The following is a 21,937-nucleotide window of genomic DNA, read 5'->3' on the forward strand; positions in this document are numbered from 1 at the left end:
TTTAAGGTACTTACCAAATTCTCAAATACATACAAGTGTTACGAAGATAATTTAATATTGTTATTTGATGTTTACTGACAGGCCGATTCTTTTCAAATTTTACCAAGATTGCAGACGATGCTTTTTTACGTCAGCAAGGTTTAGTGTTGATGGTTCATTATCAATGAGTGTGTGTAGCTGTCCATTTAATTTTTCATACTACTTGACAATGTGCTCGTGGGACACGTGCTTTTAAACCTGACAAAACCGACTTGGCCTAAATTGGGCATACAGTACTTATCTCAGTAGATAAAACATTAAAATGCAGTATTGAAAATTGATATAAATTATCCATTAAATCCATATAAATTACAGTTCAAAGCACAAATCATGCTAAAAATGACGCTCTTATGTGACAAAATGACGTCAAGAAAGGACACCAACACTACATTGAAAATTTCCTTGTCTGCGCATGCGTTGATATTGACGCCATGTTTGTTGTGATATTTTAGTTCGTGTAGACAATTCATGATTTTATTCATTGACGCGGCTAAATGTAAGTATAATGTTCTTTGTTTATTTGCATTCTCATTCATAACAGCACTGAATGTTTTTGTTGAATTATCTTCGTTAATCTACGAATTGAAAATGCTGGAATATAAAATAATAATTTTTTGCTGATCCCTGTCGAAGAAGACTTAGCACATTGGCTTTTTAGTGTTCATGGTGCTATTTTGCGTGTAATTCCTATGTTATGTGTTGCAAGTGACACCTTGCATTAAATCTGATGATGCTAGCATTTAGAAATCGGAAAGATATAATTTGAAAAAAGCTTTTGAACTGATATTAATTATGGCAAACGTTTTTTGAGACGATCCCTTCCGTCTCGGAATGAGGGTCACGTGACGATATATGCTAATTCTAGTTTGTTGAGGCTCTGTATGGGGTGTAAATTGTTTTATTGGTTTTTTGCTCGGAAATATATTTAAAAACTGTGTATTTTTTCAAAATATCTTCAATAATCATAAGTTCATTTGTTTTTGTAACCAAAAGCATTTTTTGCAATTCCTTGGTTTCCCCTATGAGGAGCCTCTGATATAAGTATTTTTAATCGAAAGAATATTAATGTAGTGCAAATGCTTTTTTGAGGTCCAACCTGGATTTCAATGGTCCAAAGAAACGGGGGCGACAGTACCTAATTGTAAACTCTACAGCATTCTCCAAAATCCAGCTAGACAATATTAAATTGAAGCATAAGCGATATTTATATTTTTATAGGGGCCTCCGTGACCGAATGGTTTAAGTTGCTGATTTTGAATCACTTGCCCGCACAGATTGCTTCATGTGTAGAATTCTTTGCATAACGAAGTCATTCTGCTGATCTGGACTTTACTTAATATCCGCCAAGTACAACAAGGTCAGTGGTTTAACCCAGGTGCCGGGCTGATGAAATAATGCTCAGAGGGGCATCTGGGGTCTGTCCCCACCAAAAGCTGGAAAAATTTTATATACTTACATAATTTCTTGTCATACTCATAGCCAGAATAAATTTGTAGGTAAAAAAGACTTTGTAAATGATATTCTTTTGTGTGTTTTTTTGTCACAGATGCAAGATTTATAAGATGTTACTTTTTAATTTTCTTGTTTAGAGTTGCCACTTCTGACTTCAAGTTAAATATTTGTATAAAAATCATGTGAAGGAAAATAAGAAATTAGTTATTGTAATTAAATATTTACAATATAAGGTGTTCAGGGAGGGATATGTTTATGTCTGTTTGAATGCAAAGAACTCTTAAATTCAGTAAAAACAAAGACTTGATAAAGTTGAGATGGTTGTGCTCCAACTATGCATTTTAGTCATTATTTTCAATCCCAGGGTAAAGTGAATAAATGGTGTTGCCTTCATAATTTGAAAGTTTTGAGATAGAATTTTTAATATAAGAAAATTAAAATGTAGTCAATCTGCCATCTTTGATTTGTTGAGAATTTATTAAAGGTAAATAGTAAGCGTAAGCTTTAACCTGGCATATAATCAACATACAACACTTATGTGACAGAGTAGGTGTAGTTACCTTTGCTTATTTTTACTTCCTGGTAAAGCCTTTAAATTCTGAGAGTGAATTAAGGGAGCTACCAGCAGCATTTTTCATGTCTTTGGTAGGATGTAGCAAGAGATCAAACCCCAGACTTCCTGCACTCAAAGCGAACACTCACTGAGGCGGTTCATCTAAAGTTTCTTTGGAAAATAAGTAAGTACTGAATCTGGCTAGAACAGTACTGGTTATGACTCAGCTGGATAATATAATATGCCATATTCTTTGTACATGAAGGGAAACATATATACACATTTAATTAGGACACATAAGCATCAAAATTAGCAAAAAAAAATTTGTTTTTTCGATATAAGCCCAATACGTGGCTTACACACATTAATGTGGTAACGTATCCTATGTGGATAGTAGTTTATTCAAAACGAGGCTCTGACCAGTTCACTTCTTGTCTCGTTGGTAGATCAAATACAGGTGCAGATAATTGTAACATAGAAACTTTTAGTATAATTAAAGATCTGTTATGTCTGACAAGTTTAGAACGTGTTCTGAAATATAACTATTTGCTTTTAAGCTCCAGTTATTCCCGGTTTTACATAATCGTCAGTATAGTTAATGTGCACGGAAACATTTAACTTTCCTCGTTGGGCTTTATACCAAAGCATTTTCATTGTCCTACTGTATTGACCTTGAAGTGCTATCTGGATTGAATTCTCCCAATTTTCTGTTTCTCGGAAAATCTCCAATAATGTCTGATAATGAACGGACTGAGGGATCACGTCCAGTATATATTCGATTTGAGTACAGCATGCAAAAAAGAAGGCAAACGGTACATTCAGGATTTGGGTTTTAGCGCGATTTTGAGTATATTCAGTAGTAACGTTTAGTTGTTGTTGATTTTGGTAACAACTCGGCAAATAGCGGTGACTAAAAACTCCTTCATCGAGGCTGAATTGATTTATTTTATGAATGAACAAGTTTGAGATCACCCCTGCATACACGCAGCTGTAATAGTGGCAAAGCGCATGCGCGACAATAGAAAAATGTTACTATTTTTGCGCAAAATTTTGAATAAAAATGAAGATATTCTTATAACTCTTTAACTTCAAAGAAATTGGTTGATTGATAAATTAGACTTTCAAAATATTACATGAAGACGGCGGGAGGTTGATTGATAAATTAAATTTTAAAAAAATACATGAAGACGACGGGAGAGTGCACTTTTATCACATTAGCACCCAACTGTCCCTGTCCCTCACTTGTGTTGGTCCGAGCCTCGCTCGGGGCGTTAACATCTTCCTGTGAGGAAGCCATTCAGCTGGCTGGTGCAACCGAGGTGACTGCTATGAAATAATGCGCTGAGGGGGGTCTTCATCCACCACCAAAGAGCTGGAAAGTCGCCCTTCGACCTATAATTTTGTCTGTGTGACAGATAACCGACAATATGAAATGGGAGTTGCATGCATACAGGCTGCAAAGTTTATTTATAGTCGGGTGTTAACAGCAATATTTCAACATTACCTATGAATAGCTGTAAGCAGCGTGGTATAGCATTGCTATTAATTTTGTACTCGTAGCGGCAAATCATTTCAAAGATGAACGTAGTATTAGATCTAGTAATATTAGTTTGTGAATCCGCCAAAAGTGCACAATTTGCAAACATAGGAACGTTCGAAAAAGCAACTTATTATGTTAAACTCTTACTTCAATCTGACCCAGATAATGAACACGATTATTTATCGCTCGAACAGCTTTACACACACTGTTGAGTGGAGCGCTTACGTGTTCCAAATCGATATTCGCCTAGTTATCGCCTGGCATGTTCGGCTCTGTATTGAACGTAGCAACGTACGAATGGTTCACTATAATTTTGCCAATCAACTTTCTCGTTTTAATTTGTCGCCGCAGTGTTGCCAATTACGGTCAGTCAAACAAATAAACGTATCTCTTCAATGTAAAGGAAGTTACAAAAAATCCGTTTCGTAACATTAACGCGCCATTTGAAAACGAGATTGTTATCCTAAATTTTCCTTTGTTCTCTTTCGAGCTGCACACATTTGAAGGAAGATACTCGAGTTTATGCATCTAATTATGTTTTTGCGGAAGCGATTTGCCGTTTAAGGAATTTGGCATGATGTGGTCTTTGTTGCGAATTGTAATGTTGATATTATATACGATTATGTTGGAATGAATTTCATATTGAATTGATTTCGACAAGACGATCACGACTTAAACTTCTTAAAGGACATTGTTCATCACATTTCTTAATTTCATGCGACAAAATGATCTAATACGTTAATACAGACCCACCACAACTTAGTGACCTACTGTTCTTTCCCAAATGAACTGCGTGAAAATCATTCTGGTACTAGTTACTACTGGTATAATACAACTATTTTTCAATATGATAGGTGGACAATTAAGGCCCTGCCTGAATTAATGTATGTTCACAATTTTTATGCTAACTTTTTCTGTCAGTCTCTTTTTTAGTATAGTTTTAGAAATATATAGAGATAACTGCCTTAAGTGTGGTCTAAACTCACTTTGATACAAGTGAAGTACTGTGTATACTGCTACATTACTTTTATAATATATTTAGACATTCAACTTATTGTCTTGGCCTTGTATATGTCGCTGTCAATTTGTGACTAGAATCGATATTTTTCTTTTCTTTTTCGTGCAAATCATGTATAATTACCATCATGGAAATACAATAAGGTTATTATAACAGTAGCTCGGTCTGGGATCGAGTGGGTTTTTGCCAGATCGGATCTTGCGAGGCGCGCAAGCGCCGAGTGTGATCCGACCTTGCAAAATCCCCGAGAGCTGAACCATTTTGTTGTGTTATTGAATGAAATCTTCAATGTTTATCGATAATAAAATGGAACTAAGTGAAGTTTTTATGTGCGCTCTTTATAGAACTGTGTCAGGTCATTCATATTAATGAAAGTAGTCCGGCAGCATACAATACAAAAGGTACAGTAGGCCTGCGGAATTTAAAAGGTACAATACGGATTTTTTTCTGCCAGTTCGAAGTTAATTGTAAAATACAAGCCTACTGTTTACAGAATTTATATCGGTATATAATAAAAAAGAATACAGTTATTTTGTGGCGGGTCTTTAATTGACGCCTTTCTTTGTATTACCGCAAAGCCGGATGATTTATAACTTTGTGCAACGTGATTTCAGTAATGAAAATTACGCTTGCTGAACCCTGACATGTATGTGATTGATAGCTTTATTCGCAGATGTTTCAAAAATGTAATCGTAGGAATAAATTGTGGGATATTGCAGAAGATGGACATAAAATTGATGGAAGCTTTTTCATTTCAGAATGCCAAACAGCGGTGACATATGTAGTGCATCAAATAGTACTGATGGGAAACAAACAATATGAAATGTAACCAGGGGTTTTTGATATTGTGCAGATTTTTTAAGAGCTAAGACAAACGCTGAGTATACCCTACTATGTAGTGTGATCGACGAATGTTTAATACGCAATGTTGTAATTTGCACTGTACAGTAATTTTGTCAAATAAGTCGTGTTTCATTGTTTGATACCATTATGTATATATTTTATCATAAAAAAATAATTTAATGTACAACGCCAATGAATATACTGTGGGTAAAATTAGGCGTTTAATCAGATAAGGCAGTTTCAGTTTCTTTGTGCAACTACTTTTTAACGACGAACGTTTTCTTTAATGTTTAAGGAGCACACCTCGTGTTGCCTCTCAATATTACAGCTTCTGTCTAATGAACCTAGCAGAGCGATTATTTTATTTAAAAAAGACAGCACTTTTGCACGACTTGTCCAATATACCCTGGTGCCATGCATGACAAAATTGACAATAAAATGTGCTCATTGAAGTTTTAACCAGGCACTCGTTAATCTTCGCCAATATTTTCGGGCGTTTTTACTTTTTTTAGTCATTTTATTTGATTATTATATACTGGAAATACTTGTACAAACTGAAATAACCGATACAGTCAGCCGCCGACTTGGTGACATAGTATCTCCGACCGCAAGTTCATTAGGTTCGGTCTGTCCAGAGTTTTTAAAATGTAATGCAAGGGCGTAACTACCGTTACGCACAATACGCACGTGCGTATAATTTTTTGTCAAAGTACCACCCTAAAAAGCAGACAGACTGCACCAAATGAAGTCAGTATTTTAAAAAAATCAGGGGGAGGTAAGCCGTACCACCAGTAGATGAATCATCGAAAATCGTAATAAATTTGGCATTTCCCCACCTGTTAATTCTGCAGATACAAATATAATAGGGCCGGACTAAACTAAAACCCATAACACAAAGATTTGTTGCTTTAAAATAAGGCTTTGTCCACTTATTGGCAAACTGCCTCTTAATGGTGCGTTCTTCATGATTCCCCAAAAATTCAGTAAGAACCCAGTTCTTATTTCGTAATTTTTAACTGACAGGTTTAATTGGGAAGGTCATGATAAGACCACAATCAGGTGATAAAGGCAATTTATTTACCAAACTAATTTATTGGGGTGTACTTTACAGGAATGAAGTGCCATACTGATATTATGAAGTGTGAAAATATTTAATTAAACATTTAATTCTTCGCTCAACATAATCCTTTGAAACAAACTGAAAACGGTCCACCATTCTGCTAGACATTCACATCTGTTTTGGCTCCAAAAATTACAGACAAAATAAGTATAGGTAAGAGGTTCTGATAACCGGGCGAAGCCCGGTTATCAGAACTTCTTACCCACTTATTGGCAAATATGTGGGGGTGAAGAAATCTGACCTTCCTATAATTAACCATGAAATTGCTGTTGTCAAACGAATTTGTGTCTTCAGAGGTATGCTGAGTGCGAATTTCAATTTGTCTGTAATTTTTGGAGCCAAACAGATGTGAAAGTCTAGCAAAATGATGGACCGTTTTCAGTTTGTTTCAAAGGATTATGTTGAGGAAGAATTAAATGTTTTAATTAAATAAATAATTTAATTAAAATTAATTAATTAATTAAACCTGTCAGTTAAAAATTATGAAATAAGAACCGGGTTCTTAATGATGTAATTCACACTCAGCATACCTCTGAAGACACAAATTTGTTTGACAACAGCAATTTCATGGTTAATTAGGAAGGTCAGATTTCTTCACCCCCACATATTTGCCAATAAGTAGGTAAGAGGTTCTGATAACCGGGCTTCTTACCTATACATAGCTTTTTATGAATTTAGCACGACGTTGACACCGAAAAATAACTTGATTTACGTAGATATATGTACATGTATAAGAAATATTGATTATCGGGATAGTATATTTTATTATATACTGTACTTTATAGTTGCCGTCCGTCAGTCAAAAGTTATCACGCTGTCCCAAAAGGTCCAATCTTACGGACTAGAGAGCAAGGGCAATACCTCGGGTTTTTTGTTCTAGACCTTTTTCCGCTGCTTAGTTGATATATAATTGAACAGTACTGTGTTTAGCTGGTGGACGTCGACTGTTGTTTTTAATTGTTTGTTTTTACTTAGTTATCTAAAAGTCACTAGCGACGTTATTTCCTGTTTTTAGGCAGAATGAGTATTTCGTTTCAAGTTAAATTTACTCTATCTAATGTTTTAAAAGCGTCAAAGTTCAATATACATTGACACTTTATGCATTCGCTGACGCAGACGGACAACAGCTGCGGCCCATTTAACAAAAAATACTCATGAATAGCGCGCGACGCTATTAAAATACTTTCTCCAAAAGATATTTAAATTTTTAAGTACAAAATGTTTAATTTTAATAATATATACGCGGCATCGTAATGGCTACGTGATGCGTCTGTTAAAATGTAGCCCTACTCTGGTGAGTGGCAAAAGAAGGCGAAAAATCATTAAAATAAACGGTATAATTTAGGTTAAGTAGAAATCTTTGTTTTCTTTTAGACTCAGCAGCTTCATTTAGAAGATCAAGCATTTGTTGCATCCTAGCAAAGAAGTTGCAAGAAGATGGAGGACGTCGATGAAGGGTTCGGATCTAACGAGAGTAACCATAGCAATCATAAAGAAACAATATTAAATGATCTCAAAATTTTAAATGGCCAGAGTGTACTTGACAAAAATACAAATGGCAAGAATATATTCAATGGCAACGTGTTTGAAAACTGCAGCAAAAAGGTCGAAGAAAGTCTAGACATGAACGATGGTAGTGAAAAAGATTTAGATTTAAGGGAAGATAAAAGCAATTCATCTTCGCAGTGTATAGGATTTGCTAATGCACTTAGAGGTCAGCATTGTGAAGAAAAAGTAGAAAAAACGAAATCAGAAGAATTGTGTTACTCCTACTTAAGTAAAGATACATTATCTCCTGCTGAAAACGATAATACCAATTGTTCTTTAAAAGATAAAGATAATGGTTTAGAGGAATCAAGTAGTAAGTCATTATCACATGATCAAAGCAAAGAAAATGAAATTCCTAATAAATGTGATGACATTGAGGAAGAATGTCTAGATAAAACTCTAAATGAAAATCATAGCAATAACTTAAATCCAAATTCACCAATAGACAAGAAGATGAATGGTGACCTTACAACTGATGTACAAGATAATGAATTAGAAAAAAGTTGTCTTGATAAAATACAAAATAATGAAGCAAGTCCCTTGAATAGGACTCCTATAAAGCAACGCACCAGTTCAGCTGAAGGCGCAAAATCTCCATTCCTTTTAGATGATAAAGTAAGAAATTCTCTGAAAGGTTTAGTTGCAAAGGTAAAGTCATCTGAACTGTCCAGAGGGAGCATGAGTCCATCAGGATCATCTGTAAGTGGAGATGGTGAAGGTCCAGCTACACTTGGCAAGTTACAAGGTGAGTTTTACTTTTGAATTTTTTTTGACAGTAAATTTTGAATAATACTCAAGTTGAGGTTTGAACCTAATTCCCTTTCCCTTGGATTCCACTAAACCTCTGACCAGAATGCAGATGCCACCATCTTGGTAGCCTAGTAGTAGAGCACCGGCTTTGAGTGCCAGAGGTCATGGGTTTTATCCCTGGCCACATCATACTAAAGATGTTTTAAAAAAATGGCACTAGTAGCTTCCTGTCTTGGCACTAAGCAATGAGAGGATATTGGTAGTTGGGCATTGTCCTACAAGTAGACACTGTTGTTTATATGACTGAAAAGTTGCTGAAAAAGATGCTAAAATCAGACATAAACACCCTGAATGCAGATCTATGCCAACACAGATGTTCATATAAGTTCAATGGCCAACAAAAAAAATCTGAGGATAAAATGCAGTGTGTCTTGATACAAGTTTACCTACCTCTCAAATACATGTAGGTCAATTTTTCATTGATTGCACATAGATGAAACACAGAATTTTAAATTTCACTGCATAGTTTATGATTTGATAGATATTAAAGAACACAATCCATCTTTATGACATATTGAAGCATTTCATGATAACATTGACAACGAAGCAGTTGGACAAGGACTTTTATGCAAAATGAAATGCTTAAGAGCCGCAGAAGAATGAAAACAGTACTTTTTAGCTCTACTTTACGAAGTATGGAGATCTATCCTACTCTGCCTGGCGTCTGCGTCCTTCCGCTTCCGCACTTTGGTTAAAGTTTTGATGCACTTTCTCTTTATCTTTGTTATTACTTGATGGATTTGCTTCAAACTTAAAATAGTTGTTCCTCCTCATCACCCATATCATGTGGCACAAGGGTCATAACTCTGGCACCAATATTTCATGAATTATTCCCCCTTTTTACTTAGAATTTCAGGTTAAAGTTTTGGTGCAATTTCACTTTATCTCAGTTATTACTAAATGAATTTGATTCAGACTGAAAATAGTTGTACCACATCATCACCTACATCATATGACACAAGGTGCATAACTCTGGCACCAATTTTTCATGAATTATGCCCCCTTTTTACTTAGAATTTTATGTTAATTTTGATGCATTTTCACTATATCTCTGTTATTCCACAAGGGATTTGATTCAAACTAAAAAAGTAATTGTTCATCATCACCACCTACATCATTTGACTCAAGGGCCATAACTGTGACACCTGTATTTTATGAGTTATCCCCCATTTGTACTTAAAATTTCAGGTTAAAGTTTTGGACCAGGTGCACTTTCACTTTATCTCTGTTATTACCAAATGGATTTGATTCAAACTTAGAATAGTTGTACTACAACATCATCCACATCATATAATACAAGGGCTGTACATAACTCTTCCATCAATATTTCATGAATAATGCCCCCTTTTTACTTAAAATTTCAGCCTAATTGTGGTGCACTTTCACTATATCTTTGTCATTACTTAATGAATTTGATTAAAACTTAAATTTATTTTTTCCAGCTCATCATCCTCATCATATGGCACAAGGTCAGTCACCCTGGCACAAATATTTTATGAGTTATATCCCCTTTTTACTTAGTTTAATTTCAATGCTTTTTATACGCCCGAAGGGACGTATTATGTTATACCCTCGGTGTCCATCTGTCCGTCAGCAATTTCATGTCTGCTCTGTAACTCTTGAACCCCTTGAAGGATTTCAAAGAAACTTGACACAAATGTTCACCACACCAAGACTATATGCAGAGAGCATGTTTTGGATGTCTCGCTTCAAGGTCAAGGTCACACTTGGCACAAATGTTTACCACACCAAGACGATGCGCAGAGCGCATGTTTCGGATGACTCGCTTCAAGGTCAGGGTCACACTTAGGGGTCAACGGTCATATATAACGTTGCTTTGTGTATATTGCTCTGCATTGCAGTGCTCTTGTTTTTATTTGGCAGATCCCTTTTTGTTCACTTACAATAAATCTTTTTTGAATACTTCCCTTTCATGTTACTATAAATAGCTTATTTTGAAACTTTTATTATTGGCCGTAGGGAAAAACCGAGACCACTTTTCTGTGGTACAACATGGGTGGTACCTCCAATTTTTAGGTTTATTTTGACATAACTGTACCTTGTAAGGATTTTTTGTGGACTTTGAATTTTTTTTTGAATTTCTTCCCTTTGTTGTTCTTGTCCTTTGGGCTTCAACAGTCAAGTTCTTTAAATTTTGCTCCCATCCTCTGATGTAACCCTTCGGGCGTATATTGCCCCGCTTGGCGGAGCTCTTGTTATATTTCTGCTGTTACGGAATGGATCTTTATGGGCAGATTGTTTGTGGTTATATTGAATTACACATTTTCGCAACACTGTGCTTTTACAGAAGTGAACAGTTCAGATGATATATCTGTTGAAGATGAAGAGACTGAAGATCATAATAACAGAGAAGAAGATGCTGTAAATGATTTTATGGATAATACAGATGAAAATATTCTGGCTGATGATGAAGATGGTATTTCTATGGAAATAGGGAGTGAAAATGAAGATGATCTTCTAGAGCTAGCTTCAGAACATTCCTCAGTCAAAATGTGCAATAATGAAAAGACTGAAACTGCCATTCTAGGTGAACCTTCAGAAAAATGTAACACTCAAAAGTCTGCCTTGATATTAACCGCTGCAGAAAAGGAAGACACAAATAGTAGTAGTGCTGTTGAAATAGAAATAACAAGTGACATTGAGGATGATACTGTACAAGACTCTGACAAGGAATACAAGTTTAAACATGATTCTGTTGAAAAAATTCAGTTTGAGGAGGACAGCAATAGTAATGGCAATTCTGGAAAAATAAATGATATTGTTAATTTTTTAAATCGAGATTTGTCTGGAACAAACTCGCCTCTTTTAACTAGTGATAATGTTGTAAATGATGACTCAAATTCAAAACCAATTAATAATGTGCTAACTGAAACTGACAATGACAATGTTGAAAATAAAGATGACAGTGTTGTTGAAATGGATGAAGTTCTTCGCAATGAAAAGCCTGATGATGATGCAAATAGCGAAATGCAAATTGAGGAAGACACAATATCAAAAGATAGGATGAAAGATAATTTAGATGAAAAAATAAAAAATATGAGTTCTGTTTTTAAAGAAGACGGACCTTCATTAGGAGAATCACAAGATGTAGAACAAAAGTTAAAAGGGGAAGAGGTTGAAAATGATGAATACGAAAGAAAAGACAATGATAGGGAAATTTTAGAATCAAAACTACATACAGAAGAATGTAATACTGGTCAGATAGCTGAACTAGTCAGTGAAAAAAAAGTAGAAGAGAATGAGGATGATGATGATGATGATGTGATATTTGAAGGTACAACAATGCCTTCCATGAGAAATAAGTATCAGAGATTACCTTCATCAGGTTCAGGAGTTGAAAAAAGTGATTCTGTTTTGAAATATTCAAGCGGAAAATCAAATAATGGGATTGATGCCAACAATGAAAGCAATGATGAAACTGTCTCAAAAGAAGAAGATGATGATGTGATATTTGAAAAAGAAACAAAAGCTGAAAATAACAAGTCAAAGCAAAACTGTGATATTGTAAAGACATCAGATGTTAGAAATGATGTAAATGAGAGTATACAAACTATTAATAGCAGTCCTACATTAGATAATACAAATAATAATAATTCAGAAGAAGTTCATAGTGCAGAAAAGGTTTCTGTAATATATAGCAGGAACTCTTCTGATAGAAAACGTTCAGCTGAAGATAAAGAATTTAATGAAAATGAGTCTAAAAGGTCAAGGCTTGATTTAACTGGGTTGATTGGAAAACTTGGATCACGAGTGGAACCTGCTAGTATAGAACTTTCAGATGATTCGGAAGAAGAAGGTGATAAATCTATGGATGCAGAAACAGTAACAGTTACAAATAAAGATGAGAATAAAAAGCCAGAAGAAAATGAAAGATTGATCACTGTAACTGAAAAGGTAAGCATTCTTTCATTTGACTGGTCTCCAAAGTTCTTACAAGCTCTTAAAGTCAGTTTGTTGCTAGCCAGATGCTTCCACAAACTCCAATGACATTTTAACTTGACTAAACAAAGTATATAGAGAGCTAGCGTCTAGGTTCACAAATTGGTTAGTAGTTGGATGCACTTCTTTATTTTTGTTACTACCTAATTAATGGATTTTTCCTCTAACTTTAAACAGTTGTTCGTTATCATCACCAACATCGTATGATACAAGGGCCTAAATTATGGCTCCACAATTTCATGAATTATCACCCCTTTTAATTCTACTAAGAATTTCTGGTTAAAGGTTTGGTCCACATACACTTAAATTCCAGTTATTTCTTACAACTGAAGTGGATAAAATGACAAACAAAAGAGGATTCATTTACTTTTAATAATCCTAGTATATAAATTTTACATTTCATAAGGTCTTCATATTAAAGGGATACATTTGCTTTATCTCAGTTAATACTTAAATAGATGTTTTTTAATTCATCAGGTGTGATGTCATTTATCCAGATAACATAGAATAAAGCCAGGGCTTATCTTACGGAAAAGGAAAATATTCTTATATAAAACTCCCATCCAAAATATAAAAATATCAACATTACTTTTTCTACAGATAAAATGCACTAATGAAAATTTTTTAAACTGAAATAATTGCAGATTATGCCTTCAAATGCACTTGGAATATGCAGTTATTTCTATATGTGGGCAGATGTCTTAGAAATAAGGATATAAACGATATTTTTAATTTGACCATACAATATAATATAATGATAATTTCATTAAAATCTATTGGTAGGAAAGTTTCTTTCAGGCACTTAGCTTGAAATACTTAGTATGCATGGCAAGTGTAAAGTGGGGATCTTTTTAAAGTGAGGATGTTAAATACTGAAGTAAAGATAGTGATAGAAAACCTTGTTCTTTCTGGAATATATTTGATAAAACATAATATTGTCTTCAGTATCCTCTTTAGAACCTGCATTTAATTAATAATTATATACTCTTTGATATGATATCATACTAATCTTTTCTCATCTGCCATATTGGCTTTAGATATTTCTCCATTGTTGTGTCATAGAGCATACGAAGGAATAAAAAAATTTGATGCAAAAATGAAAAGAAAATTTCGCTGAGTTTTGAACCCACACAACAACAGATCTGTTGAATATAAACAGTATGCTTTACCTTTGAGCTAATCTTTTATTGGTCTGAAAATGAGAAATACCCAGTACTCATATTTTGGCAAGTTACAAAAATGTTGAATTCCCTATGCTTCATTTAACTCTATTTATAGTCATGTTTGTAAACATCACATTATCGTTGGGGCATAGTAGTTCAATATTAACTACAAAATGTGTATCAACAAAATAATGCGTACTACTTCAACCTGCAGTAGCTCGCCCGCTTAGCTCAGTAGGTAAGAGCGTTGGTCTACGGATCGCGGGGTCGCGAGTTCGACCCTTGGGCGGGGCACATGTTCTCCGTGACTATTTGATAAACGACATTGTGTCTGAAATCATTAGTCCTCCACCTCTGATTCATGTGGGGAAGTTGGCAGTTACTTGCGGAGAACAGGTTTGTACTGGTACAGAATCCAGGAACACTGGTTAGGTTAACTGCCCGCCGTTACATGACTGAAATACTGTTGAAAAACGGCGTTAAACCCAAAACAAACAAAATCAACCTGCAGTAAGAAATTATTGCATATAAACCATAGATCTCCATTTGATTAATTATCAACTTCTTACTGTAACCTGTACCCGCCTGTAGATGAAATTGTGGAACCAAAATTTGTAGTCCTGTTTGGCACCATATAACCTATACTGTTTTGGTGCGCCGTAAAACCCAAATAAATAAATAATGTAGATGAAATGCAATTTTATTGTTTGCTTGCCATTCACTATACAGCTGATTATCTGCCTGAAGACAGTTACATGTATGCCTGTCTTTTCACCAAAATATGGTCAAAATTATGATGTTCTCATGGACTAACTTGCTGGAGTAGTGTTATTTCTAGAGCTCAAAAAGGACAGGGTGCTGCCAAAAAGGGGCAGGGTGCTGTCCGAAAGGGGCAGGGTGCCCTTTTAGATGTGAAAGTTACCATAGCAGTAGTTGCATTTCTAGATGTCTATAGTTAATATGTATTCCATTTATCTTTATTCCACACTTAAAAGAAATGTCACACAAAGAGCTATAAAAATAAATTTTATTATACTTCTTTGTGTCACAGAATAAAGTGCTAAATCTTCCCAAAACCAGTCACAAAGTTTTCAAAGGCTTTTTACTTACTTTATAGTTTAGGTTAAACCATTCAAGCCTTTCCCTTAAAAATGTCACCAAGAATGTCAACTTATTCATATGAATGTGAAATAGTGGAGGACCTTAATATAAGCTTAATCTTGAAATCAAGATCATGTTGTAAACAACATAGTTAAAGGCCTGTTTCAGGTCACATTGTAAACTGATAATTATCAAAATACCTGTTGTATTTATCAGGTCTTTCATCAATATTTCATTAACAGAAAAGTGCTATTACAGTAAGGTTAAAGTTTACTAAATCGCATATCCAAAATATACTATCCGGATACTGGTACACTTTCGGAATGTTGTCTGAAAGTAGTTTTTACTCAGTTTAAATGACCTACTAGGGTAAACCAGAGATAGTTCCACATATTTTGATGTTTCTCATCATAAAAAAATACACCGACTGTCAGCTTTTTTGAAGGAATAATGGAAAAATTGCATACGACATCGGGAGTAATAAGACTCGTGAACGGACATTCTAAACTTTCTTTTACTTTCGATAATCATTAAAATGTGTGCATTTTCTAGTTTAAATTACAGTAGAATCAAACTGCATTGATATATACTTGTTATAGTAAACGACGGTCTAATTTAAATTTTGCTCAAAGAAATCTAGGGCACTTTTCACGTGCTCGGTAATCAGCTGGCCGCTTACGCACGCTTTTTTTGACGTTTCACAGGATCCATACCCTTTATCAATTTGTTTTAACACTTCACTGATTCTCATTACCTGTGTGCACTCGCCGTGACGTAATTTGCTGATCAAAAAATCGTCGAGGCATGTCAACAGGGAAATTGGCGGGATTTAGCATAAGATCAAAGGCAAGAGGGCACATTTTACGGGCAGCGTGGCGGCAGTAAAAAAGGGCAGGGCGGGGCGCCCCGCTGCGTCGCTCTAGAAATAACACTATGGAGGTCCAAATATTTAATATATCTAGCAAATGTAATTAATCCTTACCATGCTAAATTTCTATTATGGACTGGTCCATCTTCCAATTTGGGCAGCACTATTTATCATTTGAAGGGGTGTTTACTAAAAATTTACTGACTGAATAGCGAACAGTGCAGACCATGATCAGACTGCACGGATGCGCAGGCTGATCTTGGTCTGCACTGGTCGCAAAGGCAGAATCACTTGCCGCCAGCAGGCTAAGGGTTAAGCATATGACTGTTCATTTTAATTTGCTGAATTTTCAAAGTGTATTCAGAAGTTGTGAAAAATCAGACTTTAATCTAGATGTAATCTGCTAATCTCTGATTATCTTCAGACATACGGTACAACTTGTATTAAAAGACCGCGTAATTTTACTAAAGGAAGGACAAAAAGTGGTCTCTTAACACAAATATGGTTTCTTAATACAACATAATGTTGGCAAAAAGCCGGTCAGTATGAGTATTGATCAGGCCGGCGGTCAGTACTGGTTAAAACCGGTCAACACTTGTCAGTTCAGTACTATGGTCGCTCTTGGGTTATTCAACAGATTAGCACAGGCTGTGGTAGTAATATAAAAAATAATAAAGCAGTTTGAATAAGATAAAATTTTGTTCATTAAAAAATATAGTGGCCAATACTGGTCGCATGGTCGGTTTTGGTCCTTGGCAATTATGTGTCCTGGTCACAAAATAATTTGTTCTTCAAGACCACAAAAAGGAACTGGAAAAAATCTTAATGCAAGTGGTAAAATAGATGATGTGGTCACTCGAGCAAGTTTGACTGTACTGATATCTAGGCTTACTGTTTGAACATGCTCACTTAACATGACTTTTTCTTTTGAATTATTTGCCAGATCTTCAAACTTTGCTTGCTTCTCATATTTGTTTGAATGGGGGCACTTGATAAATTAATGTTGTTTTGTAGTAAAAATTGTTACAATTCATGACATAATTATATTCATGGCCTGGGCATATTGTTTTGGTGAAAAAATCATTATTTAAATGGTGTAGTATTTTGGCAATGGGAATAAAAATGCAGATTGTGGCAACTCTGCATTGTGGTTTGAAAGAAAATTTCTGAGGGGAAGAGGCTAATACATGGCCCTTGTTACATATGAAAAAAAAAACACACACCTTAAAAAAAATTTTCAACTAGAATTGCCTACGTACTGCCAGTTGTCCATTTTTAAGGAAGACAAAATTTGCCAGGGATAGATGGTTATCATATATATAAAGACAAAAGGTACAATAATTTGGCACTTTCGCATTTCCATAGAAGTAACATTTATTGCCCAGTCAACATTTTTTGCCATTGTATGAACCCAGACAATTTTTATATGCCATGAGTGTAAACTGGGTCAATCCGGAAACAGAGCTGCGTTAAACACTGATTCTCACTTTTATACAGGCATTTTTTTCCAGTTCAGGAATAGGCAAAAGTTGAATAAATTTTGAAATGCATGACATGTGAACTGTTGATAAAGACGAGCATTCTCAGACCACCTAACTATAAATGTTTATTGCAAAAGGGAGAGTAGGGGCTGACGAATCCACTTGTCTGCTTGTAACAGTAGAAATTGGGACTTGCTGTTATACTTGTCCAGCAGGGCGAGAGCGATTTTGACTAAATGTTTAGTAGATTTTTAGCTCTACTTTTGAAAAAGTAGAGCTATTGCACTCGCCCCAGTGTCAGCATCGCCATCAGTTAAAGTTTTCGATAAAGTCAAATATCTCTATCGACTTGAAACTTAAAATAGTTATTACTGGTTCGAGTTGTAAATTCGGCCACTTTTTGCGGTTTTTCATAAATATTTCTTTCGTTTAACAATCGATTTGTACAAAATTTCTACCATAATTATGTGCTTTGATACAAGCAACATTGATTGTTATTATTAATGGCCGTTTACAGTATGGTAAACAATACAACCGCGCTTAAAATAACAGACAGGTTTAGCTTCCACATTTTACCTTCTAGACGTTGTGAATATTCGGTAACTTTTTAAACATAAAGTTGGTTGTATTTTCAACATTTTCTTGGAAATAAATCGATGCTACAGCCAAAATTGTTCTTTTTTTCAACAAACTGCAATCAGTTTTCAGTAGCATACCTCATGGAAAATATTTGCCAACAGAGATTTAAAAAGCGCCTGTCATCCTTCTCACACCAGCATGACGTAGTTTAATTTTTACGTCACTGTTTATCACACATCCTAGCATAAAACTGCTGTTCTTGTCACTTTTCGGGGGTATTTCAACAGGAGAGTAAAGAGAATCTCTCTGTCACATGCTATTATAACACCTTTTTATATATGTGCGTTCCGTGGCAAAGCATAAACGTATTACGGCCCCAAAACGGATAATTCAAAATGAATGACGTCAACGTGAAAAAACAACAAAGACATGGAAAATCAATGACGTTGAGGGACAGTATATTCATTTTCTTGGTTTTAACGCGTTTTATGCTAGTTAGCGCATGTTCTTTTTGTGTTATGAAGTTTAGATTTGAATTAACCCTTGCAGGGCCTTAGCATAAACGAGCGCGTGCAATGACGTCACGCGACCCGCGAGACAAAATATTTGCTATGTAGAGTACACAATTTAGGGAAGGACAACTTTTTTTCTACTCACCTCAGCTTGTTGTTTTTTGCCGACTTTGTTGCTAACGCAAGTGCTTGTGATGACACAGATGCGTTCTCAAGCATCTGGCTCGAAAAAAAGCTTTAAAGTGGGTGGCCGAATATTTACGACCTGGCCGAATTTACGACTCGAACCAGTTACTAGCAAATTTTACACCAGGAGACACAATCCCCAATACCCTGATTTGAATTTGGACAGAGTTATGCCCCTTTTTAACTTAGATTTTTTTGGTTAAAGTTTTTAATAAAGTCAAATATCTCTGTTACTATCAAAGCTTTTGACTTGAAACTTAAAATAATTATTTACTATCAAAGTCTACACCAGGAGAAACAATGCCACATAACTCTGGTTTGAATTTTGACAGAGTTATGCCCCTTTTTAACTTTGAATTTTTTGGTTAAAGCTTTATAAAGTTTTTACTAGCAAAGCTCTAATTCAGAGTCAAGCACTGAGAAAAGTTGAGCGTCTTTCGGACAGCTCTCGTTAAAAAATGAGAACAGAGCTATGGAAAAGCAGGAGCATCTCAACAGTTGAAAACTAAGTTGATTTGTGGTTTGAATCTCATTATGGTACCCTATTTTGATTGCATTAGCAAAATGTTAAATAGTCCATAACCAGACTTCAGTACATAAGTTTTGACCAGACTTTACAGTAGACATCGTACCTAATTGCAGGAGTACAAATTGCAGTGGGAGAATTTTAACTCTAAGCAGCTTGTCCTGCAGAAAGACAGGCATTCAAACAATTTGTCAAGCTCTGCTTTGAAATCGTTTGTTAGCTCATCTGATTTTTTGGAGAAAAAAAAATGATGAGTTATTGTCATCACTTGATAAGCGTCGGCATCTGTGGTGACGTTGCCTGGTTAAGTTTTATGTTTAGGTCAACTTTTCTCCTAAACTATCAAAGCTATTGCTTTAAATCTTGCAACACTTGTTAACCATTAATAGTTGACTCTGTACAGCAAGAAACATAACTCCATCCTGCTGTTGGCAAGAATTATGGTCCCTTTTGGACTTAGAAAATCAGATTTCTTGGTTAAGTTTTGTGTTTAGGTCAGCTTTTCACCTTAACTATCAAAGCTATTGCTTAAAACTTGCAACACTTGTTCACAATTAAAAGCTGACTCTGTACAGCAAGAAACATTACTCCATGCTGCTTTTTGCAAGAATTATGGCCCCTATCATAAAAACACATGGGTAGGACAATATTTCTGTTTTACAGAGACAAAAAAATCAGATGAGTGTCTGCACCTGCAAGGTGGTGCTCCTGTTTTCCTTCTGAAGACTCTCAAAAAAGCAATACTTGAATACAGTCATTGGAGTTTTGTGCGGGTATTTCCTACTTCTGAATATCAATTAGTAGAGATTATTACATGGTATATTTACAGTTATAATGAAGTTATAATTCATCACACACTTGTTGCAAATTTAGCCTGCCCGCATAGCTCAATAGGGAGAGTGCAGATCTACAGATGGGGTCATGAGTTCGATCCTCAGGTGGGTTGTATGTTCTCTGTGGTGATTTGATAAAAGACATTGTGTCTGACATCACTTGCCTCCACTTCTGATTCATGTTGGGGAGTTGGCAGTTACTTGCGGAGAATAGATTTGTAGTGGTACAGAGGCCAAGGCTATATACACGGCTGTCCCTACTTCGTTATTCGCACTGCAGCAATTGTAAGGACCGCTGGAGAGAACTATGGAAAGGATTTTTTTCTGCCGAAAGAACGGATTTTGCAATCTATTTTTGTGTACATTTTCAGTCTTTGATGTATTAATTCGTTTTAATTATGTAAATATGCTGTGCATTTTCCAATACTTTTCCACCATTCTCGAATACATCCGATGATTCTTGAGTACGAGTATACCGAACGGCAATAAGGAACAACTGACAAAGAGTGCCGTGTCCCTAAGAAATTATTTGCACGGCTGCCGTGTCCCTAAGAAATAATTAGCACTGCCACCGTGTAAATAGCCACTTCGGGTACAGAATCCAGGAACACAGGTTAGGTTTAATTGCCGGCAGTTATATAACTGAAATACTGTTGAAAAAAGTGTTAAACCCAAAGCGAACATTGCTAATTCTATTTTCTTCATTTGTCTCTTGATAAAGGGAAGTAATACAGTATAATCAAAGCTGCAAAGTGCATAATAAGAATAGATTATTTACCTCCCTTAAAATTCACAAATCTGTTTGATTACAACTGGTTTGTTTAAGCTTAGGTACTGTATTTAACTACTGTCTGTGTTAAATATTTATGGTAATCAGGTATTTTTTGCAAAGGTAAATCAAGTGTAATTTGTGTAACCTGTATTCTGCAAGATTTGAATCAATACAAAACACTGATGTACCTTTAATATTTTGTTAAACTTTTTATAGAGTGCAATTAGAAATTTTTGTCAAAAAATTTGGAAACAAAAGATACATTTCCGGCGGCGACGTTTGTTTTCACTGAATATGCAAATTAAGCATGTGTCACTGGACCAATGAAAACTCGCCTTATCGTCTATGGAAAAAAACATGCAGGAAAGCCAGTAAAAAATCCTGTGTTGTGTTTGTGCAGATTAGTCAAAACATGGGATGTCCCGGGATTTCAGCTTCATATTTTCATATGTAAAATATTGTTAGGTTCACAAGCAAGCTATTTAACACATTTATAACTGAGATTAAAGGTGGGTGTTGCTCATTTATTGTTAGAATTCTGCCTTAACTGATACGGGAAAATAATGTTTAAATTATATCTTAATACATATATTGTCGAAGCGATAGAGCGAGGCAGAGAAGCAAAAACACAAAATTACTTGGCCCAAGTAGAAACAAGAAAACCTTGTGACCTGTCATAAAATGATACAACAATAAACCTTTATTAAAGACGTTGACAACTTGAGGCCCGTCTGCTTAAATAACATCAAAGCGCACCAGAGTATTGTGTTGTGACTATTTAACTGCATAGAAAATCAAGGCTATATTGTAAAGACACAATTGAAGAAGTAGGCCTCAAATACCCCGGGTTAAATCATAACACTAATTCACTAAATATCACAGTTTTAAACAAGCCTGCACATGGCGGGCAAGAAAAGCATGTATAAGTACCACTGTGTTTTTATACACCCGTCTCTGAAAGAGCGGGGCATATTATGTGAACACCTGTGCGGGCAGGCGGTCGGTGCCAAAGCATGTCCGCTCTGTAAGACAA

General features: G+C 35.3%; 1 protein-coding gene across 5 annotated transcripts in view; it reads left to right on the forward strand.

The window, feature by feature from the left end:
- Positions 1-399: 399 nt before the first annotated feature.
- LOC123564370 (activating transcription factor 7-interacting protein 1-like) overlaps positions 400-21,937 on the forward strand; it is a 36,715-nt gene continuing 15,177 nt past the window's right edge. For 2 of the 5 annotated variants that reach the window (XM_045357901.2, XM_045357904.2), the window contains exons 1-3: positions 400-535; positions 7,940-8,858; positions 11,232-12,838. In XM_045357901.2, coding sequence (XP_045213836.2) covers positions 8,003-8,858; positions 11,232-12,838 — 2,463 coding nt within the window. In that variant the 5' untranslated portion in view covers positions 400-535; positions 7,940-8,002. Of the gene's footprint in view, positions 536-1,257; positions 1,397-2,140; positions 2,229-5,408; positions 5,428-7,939; positions 8,859-11,231; positions 12,839-21,937 lie in introns of those variants that run through there. The other 3 variants (XM_053537022.1, XM_053537021.1, XM_053537023.1) reach the window with 3 other exon arrangements.

The sequence above is a fragment of the Mercenaria mercenaria genome, chromosome 2 (assembly GCF_021730395.1).
Source record: "Mercenaria mercenaria strain notata chromosome 2, MADL_Memer_1, whole genome shotgun sequence".
NCBI lineage: Eukaryota > Metazoa > Mollusca > Bivalvia > Venerida > Veneridae > Mercenaria > Mercenaria mercenaria.